The sequence below is a fragment of the Squalius cephalus genome, assembly GCF_949319135.1.
Source record: "Squalius cephalus genome assembly, chromosome: 18".
In the NCBI taxonomy this organism is placed as follows: domain Eukaryota; kingdom Metazoa; phylum Chordata; class Actinopteri; order Cypriniformes; family Leuciscidae; genus Squalius; species Squalius cephalus.
Window position 1 is genome coordinate 6,595,862 of NC_137139.1, and position 25,983 is coordinate 6,621,844.

Here is a 25,983-nt window from a genome sequence, read left to right on the forward strand (position 1 = left end):
CAACATAAGGGTGAATAAATGATGATTGAACTATCCCTTTAACACACTTAAAAAGGTGCACTTTGTTGTAATGTCAAATTATATGTTTTACCTTAAAGTGCATTTTAAGTCACTGTGTTTTTAATAAACTTGTGTAATGCTTTAAAGAAGTGCACTCATTCTGATGTGTTGACTAACAAACTAAAGCGCGTGTAAAGCACTTAAACTACTTTAAGTGTAGGGTGTTATTCAATATTAGATTTTAGGTTAATATATTTTAAATTAACTAAATTGCAACTTCATTTCAAAAGTGCATTTCTTGATATATTTAAACACAAGACATACATGTTTTAATAAAATTACATTAAAGTATATTCTACCAGATTAGTATATTTGGCAGTAAACTTTTGAAGTAATAATGAAATTACATATAAATATGTAATTATGTCCTTTTTAAGTGTGTCAAAAAGCACTAAAAGGTTTAATATAATAAGCATAAAAAGCATTTAATATAAATTTAAACTATATTACATTTTCATCTAATTTAAAATAACATTAAGTGTCCTCCTATTACATAATACATTAATTCCACACTTAAGTATATTCTCTTTTTAAAAGTATGCTACAGTGGACTTCTTTTTCGCAAGGATCAGTTATTGTATACCATTATGACATGCATATGTAAATGAAGTAACCAGATGTGGGCCGGATCTGGGCCGACACTATGTTGCTGTCTGGGTTGGCACATCGTTTCACAAAATCAGCGCTTTGTCTACTGCAATTAATATTGTGCTATTTAAAAGAGATGGTTTACATGTTTTGTTTATCATAGCACCAATAATTCATCAAATTATGGAGGAGAATTATATAATCAGGCATATATCCAGATTTATATGTCTTTTAGACTAGCACTCTCTCAACATATTAAAAAAGCAGACTCAGCCCAGACAGCAACATAGTGTCGGCCCAGATCCGTGGGTTCCACCCGGACCAGATTTGGGCCGACACTATGTTGCTGTCTGGAAGGTGCCTGGATCATATAGTGCATGAGTGATTGTGTCCAACTCCTGCAAGTAGTCCAGATCCTGCTAGCCTGCTGCATCCTACACAGCCCAGAGCTGACCTGCAAGATGGGGGATTGTGCCACGCTTTCTGCACAGATTTTGATTGGCTGTCAATGTTTTTATTGACATCTGCGACAAAAGAATCATTCTTAAAGTGATTGCAATGATATGTGTTGTTAATGTTATTGCTGTTGTGTGTACTTATTTGTGCACTATTCACAAACAAATATAATGAATATTTTATCGTCCTTGGTATAGTTATTAGGGGCCAAGCCCCGAAGGGGATAGCCCCTATTGTATCCGTTAGTTTTCTTATTTCCCGAATGGGAGTCAATGGCAGCCCTATCAACGGAACATTGGAAAATTATGAAATTTGGCGCACTTGTAGTGATGGTAATGAATTGTAATTGTACCAATTTTGGAGTCTCTAGGACCAACTCTATAGCGCCACCACCAGTTCAAATATTCAACATTGAAATGGTTTGACTTTTGAACCCTTTGATCTAGAAAAATGACACTTAGTACACCTGATTCCTCTCAGCGTGATGATCACAATCAATGTCTTACATTAAGACTCCGCCCATTACAGTAGTGGCCATTTTGAAAAGTACAGTATTTATTTTTTTCGCTACTCCTCCTTCAAATTTTGTCCAATTTTTACGAAAATAAAGAGGGGCCGGGTAGAGTTCATTATCATCTGTACTTCTGAACCAGCTGTTTTTTCATGTATGTTCAATTTCTGCTGTTTTTACTTTTCCTGCTCTTCACTGCTCTTGCTCCTGCTTCAGGGGCTTGGCCCCGTATCGCTGCTTGCAGCTATATTTCTTTATTCTTATTGAATTGCTCCCCAAGACGTCTCTAGCAGAGAAACAATATTCTCTCATTTTGGTCTTCATAATCTGAATGAAAAGAGAGCTGAATACGGACAGTCTCGCAAATCATGAAATATTAATATTAGTTATATCACTTGTACTGTTGTCCTCCTGACACGGAACACAAAGGGATTGCTGATATCAGCTTCACCTCTATGTTTTCTATGACATGATGTTTATATGGTGACTGGTTAACCATAAATGAGAAATGTAGTAAGTCAGTCTTGGCATCATCATACATGTTGTGAAGTGGATATGGTTTCATGACATGATTCATGGGCACTTCTAATTCAAATTAGTGAGTTATAAGAAAGTACACTTTGTTTTAAGAAAGAATGTTCATGCTTGATATAAGAGCATTAACATGAATAAAAGCAAAAGAACTTGTAGAGATAACACTAGAAAAGGTCATTTAAAAGTGTGTTGAGCAGAAAAAGTCAATATATTCTGTGTAAACACTTATTGTCTTAAACAGTTTGTTTAGTGTACAGTAACCCATTGTTCAGAAGGATTAGACAGCTTTCTCAGAAATTATTGTAGAAAATCCCATTAAACCATCCATATATGCTCTAAAAACAGTCAATTAGAGAAATTGGGCTCAGTGTAGTGTTTAGATGAAGGGATTTTCACAGGTGTTTTCATTGTATTTTGAAATACACTTTATGTTGTGTTTTAGGCTCAAAGGAAATGTCTGTAAACGTAACGAAAAATGTCTTGACAGAAAATTACCAGTATCTTTTCCATTTTTCTACAGATTTTTTTTTTTTATGGTCTGTTTTGTTTTAACCCTTCTGTTAATGTATGTTCAGTGATTTCAGAACAGTGTGTCTTCCTTGAATATGCAAACATCACTAGTGAATAATGATTTTGTTTGAATGAATGAATGTACAGTATGTATGCATGTATGTATGTATGTATGTGTGTGTGTGTGTGTGTGTGTGTGTTTGCATGTATGTATGTATGTATGCATGTATGCATGTATGTATGTGTATGTATGCATGTATGCATGTATGTATGCATGTATGCATGTATGTATGTGTATGTATGCATGTATGCATGTATGTATGTGTGTATGTGTGTATGTATGCATGTATGCATGTATGTGTATGTATGCATGTATGTATGTATGCATGTATGCATGTGTGTATGTATGCATGTATGCATGTATGTATGTATGCATGTATGCATGTATGTATGTGTGTATGTACGCATGTATGTATGTATGTATGTATGTATGTATGTATGCATGGATGTATGCTAGTTAGTTGGCTATTATATAGCCATGAGGAGCAAATAGCTAATAAACTGTGAAATCTGAAGACTCTTATAAGATGGCTGCCTGTGTCATTATGCTTCCTCTACTGTGCTCAATATGTGTCATCAGACATTGTGGGCTTAAGGAATCTGGGTTTTAGAAACTGGGTTAAAGACTCATTAAACCACATTCACTTTTGCATTGCTCAGGGGTCCAGGTTTACTGTGTTATGAATCTGTGTATCAGCCTCAGACATAGTTCTGGGTTTGTGAAGCCATGTTGTGGTAGAGTGGGTCACAAAGCTTCTGCTTTATTTTTGCTGTAATTAGTTTTGACAGCAATTGTTTGTTTTCCTTTGATAAGCAGTTTGCGGTAAATAAAATGTGTTAATTAGTAACGTAGCATTTCTAGCCTTTTTTGCATGTAGTCAGCAGACTTATGAGTGTTCACAGGAGTGTTCCTGTAGCTCGAACAGCGGAGCACTGCACCAAGGTCATGGCTTTGATTTCCAGCTAGTCATTAACTGATAAAATGCATGCCTTCCTTAAATGCCAAGTCACTTTGGATATACGCGTCTGCCAACCGCTTGAAAAGAAGAACTCTTTAGCATACTTTTGAAAAAAGGATCCTTATTACGAATATGTAAAAGAATATACTTTTATACATAAGTGCAAACTGAATGCAAGGTTTTCAGACACTTAATTGCATGTTATTAATAATTCAATAAAAATATTCTATACCTTAAATTTATATTCAATAAAATTTCTTTAATTTAAGGGTGCATTTTGACCCACTAAAGTAATACTTAAGTACATCTTTATATGGTATTTCATAATTACTTCTTTTGTCTTTTGTCTGGTTAACTCTTTCCCCACCATTGATGAAATTTACCAGCAATTTGTGTTTTCACTGTTATAAAAAAAAAGAGCTGTCTATAAAGTGGACAACTAAAAGAAAAAATCTTGCTATATCAGTGCAAGTAAAAGTTGTGAAGTTACCCAGACAGCAACATAGTGTCGGCCCAGATCCGGCCTACATCTGGTGTACCAGATGTGGCCCGGATCTGGGCCGACATTATGTTGCTGTCTGATAGGTAGAGATAATTATTATTATAAATAAGCATTGCTAAATACCCGACGATTTTGTCTTTAAAAAAACTTTAATCTGGAGTACAAACATGGGGAGTGACTTTATTGCATCAGACGTGTTACTTTGCTCACAGCTGATTGGTCCAATTTCAGTTTGAGATCTATTACACAGCACAGGTTAGCCGTTACTGTTGTGATGAACACTGCTAAAAGCCAAACCACTTTCATGGTGCCTTAAACCCAGGGTTGGTGCAAACTAAACTGAAACATACCTTAACCGTCTTCATGGTACAGGCCCCATGTTCTAGATGGCGTACTCACTTTTCCTTGTAAACAATCAGCGAGAGGTTCGCTCTATGAACGCAATAATACTCTCTTTTTAAACTGGGAACAATGAGATGGCATTGGGTCTTATTCAGTAATAATTGAATACCTTATTCATATTTATATGCACATTTGAACTTCTCACAAAAACTTTCCACCTAAGTCACAACACATTCCTATGCACATGAATCTGTTCTTATCATCGTTCAGATGTTGATCAATTCAGTCTTCTAAATGACTGACCAGCCCGAGGATAGTCATTTACATTAAACACGCCCAAACCATGCCCATATAAGGGCTTTCAACACAGCCTTTGCGTTCGTCGCTCTCAGCAAACATGACGCTCTCTATTTAAGATCTATATCTGTTTAAAATTCCATCTTAACATGTTTTTAAAGGCCTCCAAAAGTATGTGATTTTTGCGCATGAGTGGTTTCAGTGGTTCTTAAATTGTTGAAATTTTAGAACGAAAGTTATTGATGAATCATGAAAACGTTCGTACGCAGATTTCATGCACAAATTCGTGCGAACTCATCGAACCTTATGATTTGAAATTATTTGTTTCAGTCTTTTTTGAGTGGAACTTCCCCAAACCGGAAGTGCCTCCCGTAATCTGAAACGCAGTGGAGGCTCGTCGGGAGAAAGGTGGATAACGCAGAAACAGATTTCACATTGGAAGAGAGGCGTACGCACGTTTTTTACCGTGTACATTCGTTTCTCTGAACCACACGCTCGCACCAATGATATTGGATATCAGCTTCTACGTAACATTTTCTAAATGAGGTCCTCTGGTTATTCCACTGGTGTTTGATAACCACACTTCTTCTCTTGAATCTGAGTATTTCATCGTTTGGTTTATCATTTCAGACAAACGGTTTGTGAAATGTTTTGTTTGAAAATCGTGCTTGTGCTTTCTTTCAAACAAATGCCAGTTGGTTTGATGTTTAGTTATCTATTGAAATGGCATTCATACATATTTCGAACAGTGTCTCTGTGTCTCTCTCTCTCTTTTAGTGCTTGAGGAAGTCCGCTTTTCTGCAGACGTGTTCAGTCTTGCTTCGCATCACCCAGCACGATGTCTGGCTCTTACGATGAATCCACTGTCTCTGATGAGGCCATGGACAGCTTTTGGGAGGTACAAAGACCACCGTTTCCTTCCTTTAAATGCTACACTGCTAAGTCATTCAGCCGGTCATCAATAGTTGTGTTGTGATTTAGCCAGCTATAGTTGGAGAACAGGGGGATGTTGTGTTCACAGTCTCAGCATCTGCCAGAATCCTCACAACGAGCTCTATTTACACGACTCTGTCAGAGCCTGTGATGTTGCCAAAGCTCTTCACATCGTCCTTTGTGAGGGTCTGGCAGCCTGTACAATCTTAGCATCATGTCAGTATTATGTCAACATTCAATCATTGGCCAGATAGCGATGCAGACCTGGTGTTTTGTGTGTTTGTGTTTGTGTTTGAGCAATATTAAGTAGAGGTCTACTTCCAGCCGCCAGGCTATTGAGTTATTAGTGCACCTGCATCCTGACTGTGTGTCGCTACACCTGACCGTGAATGAAGAGTGTGTGTGACTATGAGTTTTTATTTACAGGCTGATTTGACTCATCAGAGCTTGTGTGAAGGTGAAGTGTAGATGAATGTGAGAGAAAGCGCCGTGGTTAAACCTGCCTGAAGGAGAACTGTACTATACAATTTGTTAAGAATGAAAAACTCGAATATCACTTACTGCATCTTGAGGAATAATTAGTCTACGCAAGGATAACGTACATCCTGGCAGTCGATATCGCAAAACAAAAAAACAACAAGGTTTGTATCTAGATGTACATCATCCCACTTATTTCACGTCGACTTGCCACATAAGTAAATAAGGCGACACTTTATTTTAGTGTCCTTGTTACATGTACTTACCATAGTAATAACAGTAAATTATGCATAATTACATGCAACTAACCCTCAACCAAATCCTAATCCTACCCTAACCCTATAGTAAGTAATTGTAGTCCATTCATGTCACTTAAATGTATAATTACACTGTAACAAGGATGCATTAAATAAAGTGTAACTATACATAATTAGACACACAGGTTACACTTTATTTTAAGGTGTCATTGTTACAGTGTAATTATATATTTAAGTACTGAGTAATATTAAGCAACTACATGTACTTACTACAGGGTTAGGGTAGGATTTGGGTTTGGTTTAGGGTTAGTTGCATGTAATTATGCATGATTTACTGTTATTACTATGGTAAGTACATGTAACAAGGGCACTGTAAAATAAAGTGTTACCAAATAAAGTGTAACCCTTTATTTTAGGGTGTCTGTGTTACAATGTAATTATACATTTAAATACTGAGTAATAATAATTAACTACATGTACTTACTATAGGGTTAAGTGCATGCAATTATGCATAATTTATAGTTATTAAAACAGTAATAACACATGTAACATGTAACAAGGTCACTAAAATAAAGTGTTACCGTATACTATATATAGCAGTGGTCTCAAACTCAATTCCTGGAGGGCCACAGCTCTGCAGAGTTTAGCTCCAACCAACTCCAACTCACACCTGCAAGGAAGTTTCTAGTAATCCTGAAGACCTTGATTAGCTGGATCAGGTGTGTTTGATTAGGGTTGGAGCAAAACTGTGCAGAGCTGTGGCCCTCCAGGAATTGAGTTTGAGATCACTGATATATAGTATACTAATAACAGTAAATTATGCATAATTACATGCAACTAGCCCTCAACCAAACCCTAATCCTATAGTAAGTACATTCATTCATATTACTGAAATGTATAATTACACGGTAACAATGACACCTTAAAATAAAGTGTAACCGTAAATAATTAGACACAAAATATTGATTTGAGCTGAAATATATGATAAGCTTCCATGAAGAAAAGCAGTTCCTGGCAAGCAGCTTTGAGCCAACAAGTTCAAACAAGATGAAGATTTAAGGGATAATGTACAGTCATACCACAAATTAGGCTGCACGATTTTCACTGCATAAATAATGAGGAGGACATGAAATATTAATTTGAGAAGAAACCATTTTATTGTCACCATGAAATCAAAATTAACAATTTTTTTTTTTTTTTTATGGAATATTTCAGTATTTATGAGTAGTGATTTATCTGTGAACATCATTATTTGCTTAAATTCATGTGCCTCGCAATCTTTAATCAAAATAACTTCCTCTCCCTCTTGCAGCGACATCATCTCTTCTCTTCTCTGATGACGAGGGCGGGGCAACCTGTCACTCACATGAGATCAGCCAATAGCAAACCACAACCATCCAATCAATTCCACATGGACAATATCAAACCCCGCCCCACATTCGTTCTTGTTCCAGAAGCTATTTCTCTCGGACATACGTCACTATAGGGAAGAAAATGCTATTTCATGTCGACTTTAAACTCTTACCTGCTTGTTATTTTATAGTCCATAACGGTGTACAAAACAATCGTTTGTCTAGCAACAAACGAACACTTTCAATATTACCGTAGGCCTTCTGTTAATATGAAAGTCGTCTTGTTTTAATTGACAGTAAATACAATCGATAATTGAGGTGCAAGATTACACCAGCTGCATTCGAACGAATCGAGAGAGAGCGTGCAATACGAGAGACATGGAGAAAGCGTCGGATGACCATCAGTGCTATTAATGATGGTCATTATCGGGTAATAACTGACCAATCAGAATCAAGCATTTCAGAGAGCTGTGTAATATATACTGCCTTCTAGAGATGGGCATTATACCTGCTGATTTTTCAGCATTTTGCCTACGTCAGTCATTTAAAAGGCATTCAAATAACCTGTGTTGTTTATAAATTCAGGCTATGTGGAGACGTTGTGTCTTTCACTGGTTTAAACCTCCCTGAGCTTTCTTGGACGTGTATGCAGTCGGGATGTCATTGTTAGTGCAGTGAAGCGCAGGATTAGAGCACTAGCAGCACATGGACACAAAGCTGTGGCAGTCATTGCATAACTTCACATGCACAACAATGAGTCCCATCCCCCTCATATCATCTCCTCTCCCACTCGCACTCATTCCGCTGTGCTTTCTTATGCCCCCTGCAGGCGCCAGGGGGAACTACACGCTCCTCCTGCAGAGCCACAAACATTTCCTGAAAAAATAAATAAATAAAAAATTATTATATTATATTATATTATATTATAGTATATGCTATTATATTATATTAATTATATTAATTATATTATATTATATTAAATATATTATATGAATTATATTATGTTATGTTATGTTAAATTGTATTATATTATGTTATATTATATTATATTTTATTATGTTATATTATATTATATTAATTATATTATATTATGTTATGTTAAATTATATTATATTATATTATATTATATTATATTATATTATATTATATTATATTATATGCTATTATATTATATGCTATTATATTATATTATATTATATTATATTATATTATATTATATTATATTAAATATATTATATGAATTATATTATGTTATGTTATGTTAAATTATATTATATTATGTTATATTATATTATATTTTATTATGTTATATTATATTATATTAATTATATTATATTATGTTGTTATATTATATTATATTATATTATATGAATTATATTATGTTATGTTAAATTATATTAATTATATTATATTATGTTGTTATATTATATTATATTATATTATATGAATTATATTATGTTATGTTAAATTATATTATATTATGTTATATTATATTTTATTATATTATATTATATTATGTTAAATTATATTATATTATATTATATTATATTATATTATACTATATTATATTATATTAATTGGTGTAAATTCAGTTATTATTTTGTCTTATTCACTACCATTCAAAAGTTTAGGGTCAGTGTTTTTTTTTTTAAAGAAATTAATACTTTTATGCAGCAAGGACACAGTAAATTGATAAAAAGTCACAGTAAAGACATTTGTAATGTTACAAAATATTTCTATTTTAAATACATGCTATTCTTTTAACAGTGATTTCTGAAGGATCGTGTGACACTGAAGACAAGTAATGATGCTGAAAATCCAGCTTTAATCACTGGAATAAATAGTATTTTAACATATATTCAAATAGAAAACAGTTATTTTAAATTGTAATAATATTTCACAATATTACTGTTTTTACTGTACTTTTTACTGTATCAAATAAAAGAGACTTCTTTCAAAAACACGAATGAATCTTTTGAACAGTAGTGGTATGTACACATCTGTTATGTACAATAACTTAATCAGGGCAGTACTAAATTTAATAACTAAATGCAATTTTCAGAATCCCTTTATTATTATTATTATTATTATTTATTTACTTTTTAAATGAAAAACATCTTGTAGATTCTGCGTGGACTATGTAAACGTATGAGCAGAATTGTACATCCAGTTGGATGTAATATGATGTGAAATGAATTATTCATTTTTTTTCTAGGTGGGGAATTATAAGCGTGCAGTCAAGAGAATCGACGACGGCCACCGACTTTGCAATGATCTTATGAACTGCCTTCAGGAACGTACCAAGATTGAGAAGTCCTACAGCGCGCAGCTCACCGAATGGTCCAAAAGGTGGAGGCAACTGATCGAGAAAGGTCAGGAGTTTTAAGCAGTTATTTTATTTAATGAACTGTGATTTAAATCATAGCCATAAAAAGTTTTCTTTATAAGTTCATACATCTCTAATTTTGTGTGTGTGTGTGTGTGTGTGTGTCCAGGGCCTCAGTATGGTTCTGTGGAGCGAGCCTGGTTAGCTATGATGACAGAGGCTGATAAAGTGAGCGAGCTTCATCAAGAGGTGAAGAACGGTCTGATGAACGAGGACATTGAGAAGGTGAAAAACTGGCAGAAAGACTCGTACCACAGACAGATGATAGGGGGCTTCAAGGAAACCAAAGAGGCAGACGAGGGCTTCAAGAAAGCCCAGAAACCCTGGGCTAAGAAACTCAAAGAGGTACAAAGAAAAGGTTTTAACTGTCAATTCTGTCACTCTATGGCTTTTTTTTTTCATTGCATGCATATTAAATATGCATAGCAATGCATGCAGTCTAAAACTCAACTGAAGTGTTATGCTTAATATATGTTTGCATGTTTAAAGGAACAGTTTAAATTCTTTCATCATTTACTCCGTATGACTTTCTTTCTTCTGTGAAAGACAAAAGGAGAGATATTAAAGACTGTCCTGCTCGCTTTTTTCCCAAGGCAATTATAATGAATGAGGACTAAATCTTTAAAGGAAAAGCACCATAAACTAAATACCAAGTCATATGTGATTGTGTGCATTGTGTAAACGTGTTGTTATTCACTGCTAATCTTCCCATTGTGTAACTTCTATAACTGAATTATTGAATCAGTCACTTAAACTCGAGAACCGGATCAGTTTTATTAGTGAACGAATCATTCAGACCAGTTTGTGAACTGGATCAACTGATTTATTGAAAAGAATGAATTTTCTTTTCGAATATCTCAACTTGACAAATGAGCTCCAATGAACAAGACAAGGAGAGCTAGACTAGATTTTCAGTAAATCGGCCTGTTTCTCACCAAGCTATTGTGTAGTTTAGGACTATGTTTATGGCACTTTTAAGGTGCTTTTGCATCCTTTTTCCATTTTTGCCTCAGTCTCAATCATTGAAATTGCATGTACAAGAACAACCAGTACAATATACAGCATCTTTCCTTCCACGATCCATTGAGAAAAGAAAGTCACATGCTATAGAACGGAAACTATAGCAGGAACTAAACTGTTCTAGTGTCCTCAGAACTGACCTTGACTATTAAAAACTCTCTAAGCTTTATTCGTTCAGTTGCAGTATTGCGGTCATTTAAACGTGTCATGTCTGGCTGCAGATGGAGACGGCTAAGAAGACGTATCACATGGCATGTAAAGAGGAGAAACTGGCTGCGGCCCGCGAGGCCGACGCTTCTGTCACTCCAGACCAGCAGAAGAAACTGCACGAGAAGACAGAGAAATGCAAACAAGATGTGCAGAAGGTGCGGAAAACAGCCACGACAAACACAATTCAAGAACTATTCACTTTTAAGCTCAAAGTATACTTTGAGAATCAAAAAAAAAAAACAAGCTTCACAGAACATTTAATGCATGGCAGAATAATTCATTAATGGGTATAATAATGTGAGCCGGTACACAGGAATTATCATTGTGGGAAACAGTGTTTTTTTACAGTGCATGCGAGCTTTTTCAGATAGCCTAAATAGCATGAGTTATGTGGAAACATCTAAATGAACTGGTAAAAGAAAAAAGATAATTTAATCTGACTATATCAACCTGACAAATACATGAACTGAAGTACTTTCTGGTCACTGGTCAACCCTGTTGTGAATGATCCTGATCCTAAATTCCCAGCACAATCTAACTTTTGTGTAATTTATACCAGCACACGGACATTTTACATTTATATTTGAAGAGTTCAGATGCAAAAGCCTCTAAGTGCCATCTGAAATTTTCTTCTAGAATGATCATTTTTATAAAGCTCATATATTTAAGTTCAGTAATTTCACTTAAATGGCAATTAATAGGTAATTTGCATTGCCATTTAAGTGAAATTATTGAACTTAAATATATGAGTTTGATAAAAATGATCATTCTAGAAGAAAATTTCAGATGGCACTTAGAGGCTTTTGCATCTGAACTCTTCATATATATATATATATTGAACGTTTGGCCTAATGCATAAATTGTAATTGCGTAATTTATACAATTCTTACAAATATGTACATATAGCAATGCTACCGACTACACTGAGAAAATACTTAATACTCAGATTTGAGAAAAGAAGTGGATCTACAGCGCATTCAATATCTTACAACACTGAGCTATTAAAATGAGCAGTGACTCTTAAGTGAAGAGTTATGACATTTAAAGATATAACAATCGCTCTCTCTCACTGTACTGAATTATTCAGTTACAGTCCTATAATGGGATTGCTCTAGCATTGCTAAACTGTAATTCCCACTGGATGATGCAGCTCGTGATGTGTGTTCGTGTGTGTGTGTGTGCGGCAGGCGAAGGAGAAGTACGAGAAGTCTCTGGACGAGCTGTCGAAGTGCACACCGCAGTACATGGAGTGCATGGAGCAGGTGTTTGACCAATGCCAGCAGCACGAGGTCAAGCGGCTGACCTTCCTCAAAGAGGTTCTTCTGGACATCAAACGACACCTGAACCTCACCGAGAACCAAAAGTCAGTGGGAACCACACAACCAGTGTGTCTGTGCTCATTTACAAAGATATCAGTTCGAGGTTTTGCCGAGATACCAAAACAAAAGTTGAGATCTCATTAGTGATCGAACTCTTCTAAGAGTTGAATTTGCTAGCGCTTCACTCCGTCTGACTCGAGCTCGCTGGAGCTAAAGCAGTGCAAACTGTGGGAAACTGTTCAAACTTTTCAAACACAGAGTGGGAAAAGGTGTGTCTCGCAAAATCACTTGACTGCGGCTCAGTGAATTACACACACACGCACAAAAACAGTTTGGTCTAGGGAAACACACCCTGAGCAGCTCGTCTCATTATTCAGCGGCTCGGTCCGCTTTATTAACCAGCAGAAACTCATTCGCTTTACACCGGAGATTCAAATGTCACGCTGTTTCAGGCCATCTCTGTTCAACTCAGCACTGTTGTCTTTCCCCCCGCCTACCAACACGTAAGGACAATGCGTCTGTAAAAAAGCATTTTACATGCACACACACACAGAACGAGCATGAGAGCGTTTTCTGCGCCGAACATTAGCGATCAGTTCACACTTCATAATTCAGGATCACAGTTCATATCTAGACTGAAGAGAGTGTGTTTCAAGCTTTTGTGAACATATTTCATACACTCTACATGCACACACGTTTTCTTAAAATAGAGATTGTACTTGTCTTGGTGGGTCCTGGATTGGAAAAGTTTGGGAACCCCTGGTCTAGTTGACTTGTTGTCTAGCTGTAATGCATTTGTCAGAGCTTAATGTTAAGTGTGTGTTTTTGTGTTTTCCATGCTATAGCTATGCGTCAGTGTACCGCGAGTTTGAACGCACCATTCTGGCTGCCAACACACAAGAGGATCTCAAGTGGTTCAGTAATAATCACGGTCCTGGCATGCATATGAACTGGCCCCAGTTTGAGGTACACAACATTGAATGAACAAAGAGGTTTTAACAGTTGTGTGACCTTGTCTAGTTTGCTTATAAGGTACAAGAGACCGGGGTTAGTGGTCACATGTGAAAGTTGTCACAGACTCTAATATCCCAGTAAGGCTTTAAGTCAAAGGTCCAGTTGCACTCTAGACGTTTTCATGTTGTGTTCATGTTTCTTAAACCTTGTTAAAAAAAAAACAAAAATTAGGATTTCATTTGTTACCTTTTCATTTTCTCACATGTTTTTCTCACATGTTTATGATTAGCTAATAAGCCATTAAATACACATTTTAAATGCAGATAATCTATTAAATATGCTTTTCTTATTACTTTTGATTTCAGATTTCAGAAAAGGTATTCTCATTCGTATTTAGTTTGACTATATGCTGACGTGTTTTTTTGTTTTCCTGAAAAATAATGGAAAATGGAAATGTTTAGCAGCGGTTTGTAACAGATTTTCTGTTCTGAATCTGTTTCTCTCAGGAATATAATCCAGACGCCACCAACGCTGTTGCCAAGAGAGAAAAGAAGAAGCCAGACGGAGTGGCTCCCGCGACTCCAAACACAGAGCACGCGGGTCAAGCCGGCGACCGTGGCAGGTCAGACGTCATTCCTGCTTTCTTTTATGGAGAATATCCTTCTCTCTTTTCAGAGGTTGATTGCTGTCCACTTCACTCGTTCAAATAAAGATTCTGTGAAGTTAAACAGAGAACTCACTTCTGATTAAAGGGATACTTCAGGATTTAGCATTAAGCTTTGTATTAGTAGAAAACCTGTAGTGTTTTCGAATTACCATGCTTCCCTCCGTCACGTCCCCCTGAGAGGAGAGATTTATGTATTTTTTTGTCTGGAAAAAATCCTCCGATGATGCAAAAATCCTCATTTTGCGTCATCGGAGGATTTTCTGGCCAGAGGCTAAAGACTACAGCCAGTAGGAGGAGCTGTCCCGCATGTCTTCAACCCGCCCAATGGGGGTGGGATCTCACTCACAGAATGTACACATAGTGTCAGCCGTCTTTTATTGGAAGCTAAGCTAGCAGACTCTTGTTCTGTGGAGAAAGCTGAGTAATATGGGTTACCATCCTCTTTTTCCCGGACACGTCCGGCCGTCGAGATCGTCCAAAATGTCCGGGATTCAGCTTTTGCTTTCTGCAGTCGCCATTCATTGTTTACATGCACACCTTTTGTTTCAATCTAACTGAATTCATTTCGATTGGTGAATCTGAATGTAGTGTTTACATGAACGCTAAACAAGTGATCGGTTGATGTGCGTTTTAACATTGCTAAGGTAATTCCCGCTCCTCCGTGAGACATACGAGACCGCTGCGTCTCAGTAATCACGCCACCGGCCTCGCGCCGTTCTCCCGCGCCCCTCAGCCTCGTCCTGCTCGCCACAGTAAACATGATGAATGGCGACTGTAGACGCAAAAGCCGAATCCCGGACATTTTGGGTGATCTCGAAATCCCAGGCAGACTCGTCACGGAGACTCACTAGCAGCCTAGTCTTGTTGTTTTAAACTGCGCTCTCTTACCGGTAGGCGTGGCTTGGGAGTGGCCTCGTAGGGCAGCGAAGCAAGTGCATTCTGGGAGTTGTTGTCTTTCATCCACATGAGCCAAAAATACATTTTCTGGCTTTTCTCAGTCTAGAAAGCTACAAATTCAAAAATAATTTCACATTTCTTCTACATAAATTACCCATTTTAAATACACATTCATCTTTCCAGAGGTGAAGTACCCCTTTAACAATCGTTTCTGGCCGTACAGGGTTCGTCTATAATTTGACAGGGTGGATGCATTATAATCATGAAAATTAAAATATTACTAGGATATTGGCTGTTTATTAGCACTTATAAAGCACAAATTAATGCATGACCATATTCTACATCCCTTATCTAACTATTATTAAGCAGTAATTTGGAGTTTATTGTGGCAAAAATATTTTTTTTTTAGATTTAATTATATTTGTAAAATTGGCAGGGATTACATTTGACTCTTTAGCAGTGTTCAAATTGTGTCAAAGCCCTAACCTCCTCCCCCTTAAAAAAACATCACAACCCTAATAACATACATTTCTTTTATTGTCAGTTTCAGAACATGTTAGTCACTGAATACATTATTATTCATTATTCATTTTATTGTCTGTGATGTATATACTTGCTGGATAGGTCAATTAAAACAGTGCACATAGACTCACAGATATTTATTTTCATTTTATGCATTTGATTTACTTTCATATCTAATGTATCTTGAATGTGGTTACATAAGTGCAGTGCACACAAAAGCATTTAAATGTGCCTGATAACTCTGATCTCTGAGGGATCTGACCGAAAATACATCTTACACAGGACAATCTCTTTTTTTGATGTCTTGAATTTTTATCAGTTTATTTCAATTAAAATGTTGTTATCATTTCAAACCATTTTCATCGTTAATGAAATTAACACTGTCTTTGAGTAAGTCACAAGATTTAAAATCACGTAGTCGTTTGACTCAGAATGGGTTGCTAGCTACAACTGTCTAAATTACATTAGATAACTAATAATTACATCTGTCTGATAGTGAGCTAGCATAATATAGCAAACTAAAGCGTAAGCGGTTGCTGTATATCATGCTAACAGCACACGTCCCCTGTCTTTGTCTAGTGTGAGCAGCTATGATAAGAACCAGGCGTACTCCACAGAATGGTCCGATGACGATCAGCCCGCCGGATACTCGGGGAACGAGACGAATGGCGGGGGAAACTCTTTCGAGGATGACACGGTCAGCAGAGGAGGCGTGCGAGTGCGGGCGCTGTATGACTATGAAGGCCAAGAGCAGGATGAGCTAAGCTTCAAAGCAGGTAAACTGCAGTTAGCTAAAATGCAAATCAAAAAAACTGATGTTAGCTGTCTTTAGTGGTGTTACTGGAGCAAAGATGTCACCATGTGCAAATCCTTTTGATTTAGATATTTTTGAGTACTTATTCAGAATAACAACTTTGGCAAATGATGTAACACTTTTCATTAAATGAAATTATATGTCTCTAATTGTATTACTCTAATGGATTCTTTTGCATGGATTCACATTTACTACATAATTTGGATACATAAAAATGACAAAACATAAAAAGGTTAGATCAAATGATCTCGAAATCAGTTTATGTCATTGCATTCCCTTGTAAAAACGAAGGACACTTCAGCATACCTTCAAAAAGAGTACTTGTTGTCGAAATAATACGTTTTAAAAGAATATACTTCTATGCAAACTGAATATGATGTTTGCAATTATATGAAAATGTATCATAGTTTACATTTATATTAAATGCTAAAATTAAAAACCAAAAAAAAAAAAAAAAAAAAAAAAATTAAATTGGACCTCTTTACGTGATTCCATAATTACTTCTATTGCATTTAAAAAGCAAGAATTGTCATTTCTATTTAAACGTGTATGTCATGTTTTTAAATAAAGTTATAATTACACGTAAAATAATTTACGAATTAAAATCAAGTGCTGTTTTTTGAAAGTGCTTAATTGTTTTAAGAAACATAACTTAAGAAGACTTGAGGCCTTTAACTCAAAAACCCAAAAGGGTCTTTTACAAAGAAATTTTACAAAAGGTTGCTTTTCTGGCGTCAAGGAACATTACTAAATTGTTTAAAATATAAGCCTAGAACAAGAAAAACTATTTGCCACTTGGGTAAGAAAAAATGACCTAATTCAAGATGTACAGTATTCTCTGAAAACAAGTCTTTATGTAGAATGCCACATGATTTTTCTAGGGATGCACCGACATGAAAATTCTGGAAGCATGTGGTTGAAAACCAAAACAAAAAATGACTTAAAAAAAATATATATATTTTTTTTATTAATTTCTTTTTTAAATTTGTTTTTTTTTTTGTAGAATTGTATTAATATTAGACTTTTTAATTAAATTCAATAATTTATTGAATCTGAATTTAAAAAATACATGCCAATCAAATAAAAGAATCACACTTTTATTTAAAGTCACACAAAATATATAAAAAAAAATATTAAATATTAGGGCTGCACGATGGATATATCGTTTTAGCATCGACACCGCGCAGAGCCGTGCAGACAGCACGTGAATGCCGAATTCAGTTCTCTTTCACTTTCTTTTGATCTTAAACGGACACGTACACGTAAAATGAAGTCAAAATGCCCGTCTCGGCGAGTATCCTCGTAAACACAGTCGGTTATGTGTTTTTTAAACAATTGAGAAGGAAAACAGATGCGTGTCATTTATATTAGGTCCGTGCATTTGTCTTAAAGGAAGAGCAGCAATGGTGATAAACAACAAAAGAGAAAGAGAAAATGACTTTTGTAGCTTTAACAAAGATGAATTGTATTAATGAATTAATTATATTAGTTATGTTTCATTTATACAGTGAAGACTGTTATTTTACATTTGTATACAGATTGTAGCGGGTGGGGCGGCATTTATTTTCGGCTCATATTTTCGTGCCATAATAAACGATAATTTTCGGCGGCCGAAATTTCGGTGCATCCCTAGATTTTTGACTATACATACAGTATAGCAGTCAGTTATAATATGTATCACCCACAGGTGATGAATTATCAAAGATCGAAGAGGAAGATGACCAGGGCTGGTGCAGAGGTCGTCTGGACAGTGGCCGGACAGGCTTATACCCGGCCAATTACGTTGAGGAAATCTGATCACCTGACTGGAGGACAACACACCTTTGGAGGCAGCTCTGATTGTCCGATCTAATAACATGGCAAAAACGCCAGAGACTTAATATGAACGACTTTCCCTGAAGATGTGCAATGCAGTCTTGTTTAAAATAAAAAAAATCTTAGTAAAAATATCCACACTGTATATATATATATTGATCTTATCTGCGAGGCTGGGAAGAGCTTGCTCACTACTAATATCTGTTTGCAAATATTTAGAAATAATATACATACTTACAAACAGATTTGAACAAATAAATGACCCATCAGTTATGCAAGTACAGGATACACATTATTTGTGCTGATTACATTTAAAATTATATTACAGACATGAGTATAGAATACTCCTATTAGCATAATATCCAACTGAACAGTTATTCATAAGGCCATTCTGCTGTATTTTAATACAAAGTTCATATAACAGATTCAGTGTGCAATTACGGGGTACTCGTCCAGTGTCACGGTGTTTAAACAGAATATGACTCACAACAGGCTATCCGGTTTTCCTCTTACTGTCTCACCATCAGTCCATGCCTTGTTGCGCTGATTATTCTATTAGGTATCGTCTTGAAGTGTGTGTCTTTACGCATAGCAGCATGTGCTATGGAGCATGTAGCCCTTGATTCCTCAGGCCATCTGTACTGTTTGCAAATCCCACAGTGACCACAGGGGGCAGCAGACTCAATGTCAACCTCAGAATATCTAGAATATCTATGGCTGTGTCCGAAATCGCCCCCTATTCCCTTCCCGAAACCATAGTGGACACTGTCCAATGTGGGTACAGCGTAATATCATACAGGTCTAAATTCCTTCTTTAATTGATCATTAAATTCTTTGATTAAGGTTTATACATGCTACTTTCCATGACAGAGTTCAAGATAAATATTTTCATTACTTCTGGAGCTGCCAGTTTGCTAAGTTTGCTAAGCACAAACTATGCAAAAGTGGCAGCCCTTCCAGCGCACTTAGTGTCCGAATTCACTCACTCAAGTGGACTATAGTAGTGGAGTAATGTGGGGAATAGTGAATGAGGGTATATGGGGCGAATTCAGACACAGTTTATGTTCAGAACAGAATACTACTTTAGTAGTAGTATAAAATGGATACTGCATACTATTTTTAGAAATAGTATGTGAAACAGTATGCATTATGCAGCGAGAAACTTTTCAAACAGTTGCATGCAATTGTCGGCATGTGACGTCTTCGTGTTGCATGCGAGTGGTGTCCAGGTGTCGTCGAACAATGCAGTTGTTTTGAATTTGTGAATTTTGAGACCTCCGGAATAGAGACGTCAAACTAGATTTTTTTTTTCCGTCATGCTAGAAATGGAAGGTCAAGCACTTTGCATATTAGTATACTGTTGCTAAATGTACAACATCAATCTGGGTATTCCATACCTACATACAATTTGCATGCTGTGCACAGTATACATACTATATACTGCATAAAGAGTACAAATTGTAAGTGTGCTGTTCTGAACATGACTCATGTTCTCCAATTGGATGTGTCATCTTTGTCATGTTTGTCAAAGTCATGTGTTGTAATTTGTTACTCCAAGAAGGTCTTGTATAAGCAGTCTTGTCTCTATTTGGCATGTGTTCATGGTCACTTCTTGTACCAAATCAAGGTTCCTCAGATGGACATGAATGCTTTCTGTGCATGATTTGGGCTACTTATGCACAGCAATTTTAAAGTGCCCCTACTATGCCATTTTAAGGTTTGCTCATTTTGTTTTGGAGGTCTCCTAAAATAGGTTTACAAGCATCAAAAGAACAGTTTCATTTTCTCATAATATACATTGCAACATCACCGATTTCTTCACAGTGTCTAAACCAGGGGTGTCCAAACTTGGTCCCGGAGAGACACTATCCTGCAGTGTTTACCTGCAACTAGCCTCAACACACCTGGCTGGAAGTTTCTAGAATGCCCAGTATGTGTTTAATTGTTTAACAGGAGCAGGATTGGACACCACTGGTCTAAACGGTTCGATAAAGGATTTAGTCTCTCTATGCCTCTCCTTTTCCGAGATCTTCCTCTGCTCTGATTGGTCAGATGGCCCAGTCTGTTGTGATTGTTCGACCGCTGTGGGAAATTAAACGGTCATTACCATATCTGAATTTCAGCTATGGATCTTTTTCAGCACTTTATACACAGTGATTCGAACAGTAATGTTGGTGTTGGTTTTATCGTATCAATTCCAGCCCGACTCCTTATCCTTCGGCAGCACAGAGAACAGTGTATTCTTGACATGTCGACAACACAAACTCAACTCTTCTGAACCATTCAGTTCAAAAAGAAGGCCGAAAGCACTTGTTAGAGGCATTACGCAAGTGCCTATTACCAATCTGAATTTAATTAATACATCGTTCGACTGGACCTAACTGTTTGTATATATAAATATAGGCCATATGTGTTTGCGTACATGATATCAGGAAGCAACGTAATGCGCACATGACGACAGGAAGGTGACAGTTACCATTCCCACTTCTGCTAGTTTTACTGAGATATCTTTTCCCGTGCGAATTGGCCATTATTATTACAGACGTCCTGTGGTAAAATTGCCAATTGTCTTGTAAAACTAATCCCATCCGAATAAGGGCTTAAGACTGGAATTACTGACGACTCGTTTCAGGCAGTTCAGAATCGACTCTTTCTTTTGGGAGACAATAGCTCCATTTACTTTGATCTTTGAAACATTGCAGACCTTTTACATTCACAAACAACTATATTACACACTATATGAAAGGTAATAATCGAAAAAGCATAATAGGGGCACTTTAACAGACTTTTAGAATTTCACAGCTGGACCATCACATTCATCACTAGTTGATTCACTCTGAGGAATCCCTGTAGTTTCATGGCCTGTTAACTAGCGCGCACTGCTTTTGCATCAAGTTTGAAAATTTGTATAAATTCTTTGATTAATTTTGAAATAATAAAAAAACTAAAAGGTTCGCACAAAGTGGCAACATATGATTTGCTGGCAATATACTGTAAATTGGTCCCAGAAGTATTTGGATATTTAAGTCACTCATTGCAATCCATTGGATTTATTTGACAGAAAGATAGCACAAGCACACTTCTCACAAAAAAGTGTGACTCTAGTACATTTTGCGACCACTGTATTTTACTCCTTCCACCGCTGACCTCTGTATGGCGTACCGCCACGATTTTGATAAGGCAAGCAGTGCTCCTTGTGTGCCTGTATTTTCCAAATTGCAGCACTGAGAAAATGTGGATCTGTGTATCGTTCATGAAGTTTCAGTGTGGGAGTGAAAATGAACAACAAACAGGATGTGACATAATACATTCAGAGGAAAGACCGCCTAGCATCTTTGTGATTGAAACTGTTCAGTCTAGAAAAAAAAAAGAGAATTCGCATTGTCAAAATATTCCGTAATGTACACAAAAAAAGACGTACGAAAGGGTACATGTGTCGGGGTTATCGTATTGGGGTGTATCCACTTTATTATATTCAGTGTGTATGAGTTGTGTTTATGTATAGAAAATAAAAATTGTAGTTTAATTGTAAATGTTGGGTAACAAAAGAACTACGCTTTGAAAAAAATAACACTGTAATGCTATATAGGTACCATATTGTATTAATATGATTTTGATTGCAATGAAATCACTATGTACCATACCTGTATAAATGCGTGTGGGTCCACGCCGTCATATTTGTATATGATGATGTAATTTATTAAGATTATATTCTACTGTAACTGTACAACTGTGTTGAGTAGAGACAAACCGCTAAGTTGCGACAGGAAAGAACCGTGTAATTTAAATGCTATTTTTAATGTTGATTTGTTCTTTATGCAAATGAAGGGATGAAGGTTTATGTTGTGAACGTTACTCTTGCAGTGTAGAGGACGTGTGTATGTTCATAGTTAGTTGATGTAAATTGATCTCCTTGCTGGTGTAGTGCCTCCTCATCCATAACATAATGTTCATTTATATATGCATAAAGTTAATGATGATGAACATAATGTTGAAAACCTGATTTGAAGTTTTTGTGCTGAAGTCAATATTGCAATATTAGTTTGGAAGGAGAAAACATGTTTGTTGAGAAAAATGTACAAAATGTGTGCTCCATTTTTTTGTAAACGAAGTTTATATTAGTTTCTCCTTGTCTCAAAATACTTTACACGCTTCTTTTTGTTTTTACCAATTCATTTGGAAAGGTTCACACCTACTGAAAAAACTTAGTTTTTGTTGCAATACATTTGTGTAACAAAATGCACCTGGTTAGAAAAATTAGATTGTACAACATACCACTTTTTACAATGGATATTGTCCCAAAGCATCTTAGAGAATCTAAGTACCTCCAAAAAATAAACAGAAAATGAAAAAGGATGCTCAGGATGTTCAAAAAAATTATCCACGTATATATTATACGTGACTTACAGTGGATTTGAGATATTTCATCAGGGCATGTGTTTCTTGGGAGTCCCTCCAACAATTAGGTACATAAACAGAAAAAGAAAAATCTGAAAACCTTGTCCAGTAGTCACACTTATAATAACAGCCACTTGAATTTTGTACATCCATCACAGTGGGTCAGAAAGCAACATATGCTTGTCTGGAGAGATGAGGGTTTGGATCTGGATCCAGTGAACCCCTGGACGGGTGTCACAAAGTGTGGTCAAAGAAGGGACGAAGTGAACAATTCATCCGCTTACAGGGAAGACTCTAAAGTTCCTTTTACTGAAACTTGTGTAACCTAATGATTCCTTAAATTCTCCACTTAATGACTATATTATTCATATTCCAGCACCAGTCAGATGGAGGTATAATGGTTGAGACAAATTCACATATCTAATTAATATCTGAGGAAAAACACTAAAAGTTATAAACAGAAAACTACAAAAAATAAAGTCAAAATTGCAAGGTGTAATCTCGCAATTCCGAAAAAAAGTGAAATAATTAGCAATTATTATGATTCTGAATTACCTTTTTTTATTATTATTATTCTGTGGTGGAAACAAGCTTCCATAGCTTACAGCCTAAAACAATGTAATTAAAATAAAATTACAAAATACCTCATTTTAATAAGTATATGAAGAGATGTCATGTCGATCACAAGTTCAGTATGGAGTACCTCAAGGCTCAGGACTAGGACCGTTGCTTTTCACCCTGTACATGCTACCCTTGGGGGATATCATTAGGAAGCATGGCATTTGTTGTGTATTTACGGGTTTCCTCATACCCATATCATGAATATGTTACATGATTTTTCTGCGTAAACGCCGTAAAGTTTGAGCGTGTCATTGTTGGAATAAACAGCAAGCACTTGGTTTATGCTTACTCCTGCCTCTCATGTATTTCCTAGAAAATATAAAGAAATATATAATATAGTTGGAACCTTCATACCACGTTACGCTTAGTTGTTTTTCAACATTAGTCAATGTTTCAATGTTTCACATTCATTCACAAATTGTCCATAAAAAAGAAGAGAAAAAAGTAATCATTGGCTAAACATTTCATTCATTTCGTTGTAAAACAACAACATCAAACAACAATTTTAAAGGGCAGTAATAATCATGAAAATACACTAAGCACACAGAATGTGAGAATGTGAAAGGTATGCGAGTGGGTGTGTGTGTAGTAGTGCTACTTGTAATGGCGGCACAGAGGTACTGACCAAGTTTGCAGGTATGACGGCAGCGAGAGAGTATCGCGGGTCATTGTCAGACACCCAGATAGGCGGATAAGCAGCCTTGACTTGTCTTCAGAACAGCTCATAAATAAAACAGTCGGTCTGGAAATGCAACGCTTCAGTCGAACTTCACGACTCACAAGACATCAAACACAGGAAGCATCAGATTGACAAGCGGCCGTCTCTCCACAATAATCACATCACATGCAAACAAACGGATGACGCCCTTTTCCAGGTACGACACACTTCCCTATATCTTCCTTCCTTCCGTCGTTAATTGAATCCCTCCATCCATTCATGAAAGTGAAACAGAAACAAAGTTGTGGCACAGATTTTCTACACTGCCACACACTGGGTAAAGGATCACACACTGGGTAAAGGATCACTGAATCAACGCCTCAACACTTTTCTACTTTCTTACAGAAACACCCCCCATGCCACCACCAAAGTGTCTCCTGCCGCCGCTATGTTCAAGAGACAACTTCGCACTCGTCTGGATTTGTTGAAACCCCTGAAAACAAAACAGACTGTTCAAGCACAACAACACCTTCAGATGGAACGACGTCTAAAAGCAAAACATTGTTTCAGACCTGGAGACAAAGTGCTAGCTAGTAACTATGGAAAAGGTGTCAAATGGCTACCAGCAGTAGTGATTGCACAAACAGGGCCAGTGTCTTACACGGTTGAACTTGCTGATTGTCATCTTATCTGGAAAAGGCATGTAGACCAGTTATAGCTGCAAATTCATGTGACAACTCGGGAGAACAGGTGACGATAGATCCTTACCTGGAAATTGCTCCAGAATACCATCATCTGTCTGAGAATTCTTCCACACCAACCCTCGAGAATGCTCTGACTGAGATTCTGCTAAGTCAGGTGAAAGAGACTGTTCCAGGTACAAGTCAGTCAGTGCCCTTGTCAAACCAAACCCCTGCAAAAGAGACTGTAACTGTGAATGTGCCTACAGTTCGGCCATATCCTAAAAGAGAACGTCGACCTCCAAATAGACTGACATTCTAGTTAGTGACAAACCCACAACAATGGGGCAGAATAATCCCCAGGGTTATTTCTGGGAATAGAGGTAGTCTACCCTCTTTCCCTAGTTAGTAAAAAAAAAAAAAAAATTATCTTATAAAGTTATCTTCTGTATATGGTTTGTTTGCATATGCATCTGAAGCTAAAATAAATGTTACTGTTTAAGTAATGTTTTTTTTTTCCTTTTTTTTTTTTCTTACTGCTTCAAATTTAGGATGGAGGTATATGTATTTACGAAATGCAAATGGACCCTTCTTTGTTTCCTCATTCCCTCCTATGTTATGGGATTTTTTCTAGTTAGTTAGTAGTACTAACTACTATAATAAATGTATAAATGTTTTATTGACATTTATCAATAAGGAACTTGCTTCATACCATTTTTTTTGTTTCAAAACCTGCTCCTCAAACACATACCATAAAAGTGCTACAAATGCCATATATGTAAACGCCTTAGAGTTTAAGTGTGTCATTGTTAGAATAAACGGCAAGCACTTGGGTTATGCTTACTCCTGCCTCTCATGTATTCCCTAGAAAAAAAAATGTATAACAGCATTAGTTTTCACTGTTATGCTGTTTATACTGATGAAAGCTCTATATTTATTCGTGCCCCGACAAAATTTACCAATTCACAAAATTAACGGAATGCATACCTGATATAAAAATTTGAATGACTAGTAATTTCCTAATATTTAATTCTTAAAAAAAAATAAACAGATTTTCTAATTATTGGGCAAAAAACCTCAGCACGTATTAACCTAGAATCCTGTCTAACAATTAATGGCTGCTCTGTCAAGTCTTCATTGTCGGTTAGGAACCTGGGTGTGCTCTTTGATACCAAGAGTATCAA

The 25,983-nt window shown here is 36.3% G+C and overlaps 1 protein-coding gene across 4 annotated transcripts in view; it reads left to right on the forward strand.

Annotated features, from left to right (window-relative positions):
- pacsin1a (protein kinase C and casein kinase substrate in neurons 1a) overlaps window positions 1–23,742 on the forward strand; it is a 55,308-nt gene extending 31,566 nt beyond the window's left edge. For 2 of the 4 annotated variants that reach the window (XR_013818948.1, XR_013818949.1), the window contains exons 2-11: window positions 5,597–5,717; window positions 10,054–10,210; window positions 10,334–10,569; window positions 11,466–11,609; window positions 12,642–12,817; window positions 13,619–13,739; window positions 14,234–14,349; window positions 16,393–16,589; window positions 18,315–20,119; window positions 21,213–23,742. Coding sequence is in view for 2 of the 4 variants with exons in the window: in XM_079848487.1 (XP_079704613.1) it covers window positions 5,658–5,717; window positions 10,054–10,210; window positions 10,334–10,569; window positions 11,466–11,609; window positions 12,642–12,817; window positions 13,619–13,739; window positions 14,234–14,349; window positions 16,393–16,589; window positions 18,315–18,424 (1,317 nt within the window). In the remaining 2 variants the exon portion in view is untranslated. Of the gene's footprint in view, window positions 1–5,596; window positions 5,718–10,053; window positions 10,211–10,333; window positions 10,570–11,465; window positions 11,610–12,641; window positions 12,818–13,618; window positions 13,740–14,233; window positions 14,350–16,392; window positions 16,590–18,314; window positions 20,980–21,212 lie in introns of those variants that run through there. The other 2 variants (XM_079848487.1, XM_079848488.1) reach the window with 1 other exon arrangement.
- Window positions 23,743–25,983: the final 2,241 nt, after the last annotated feature.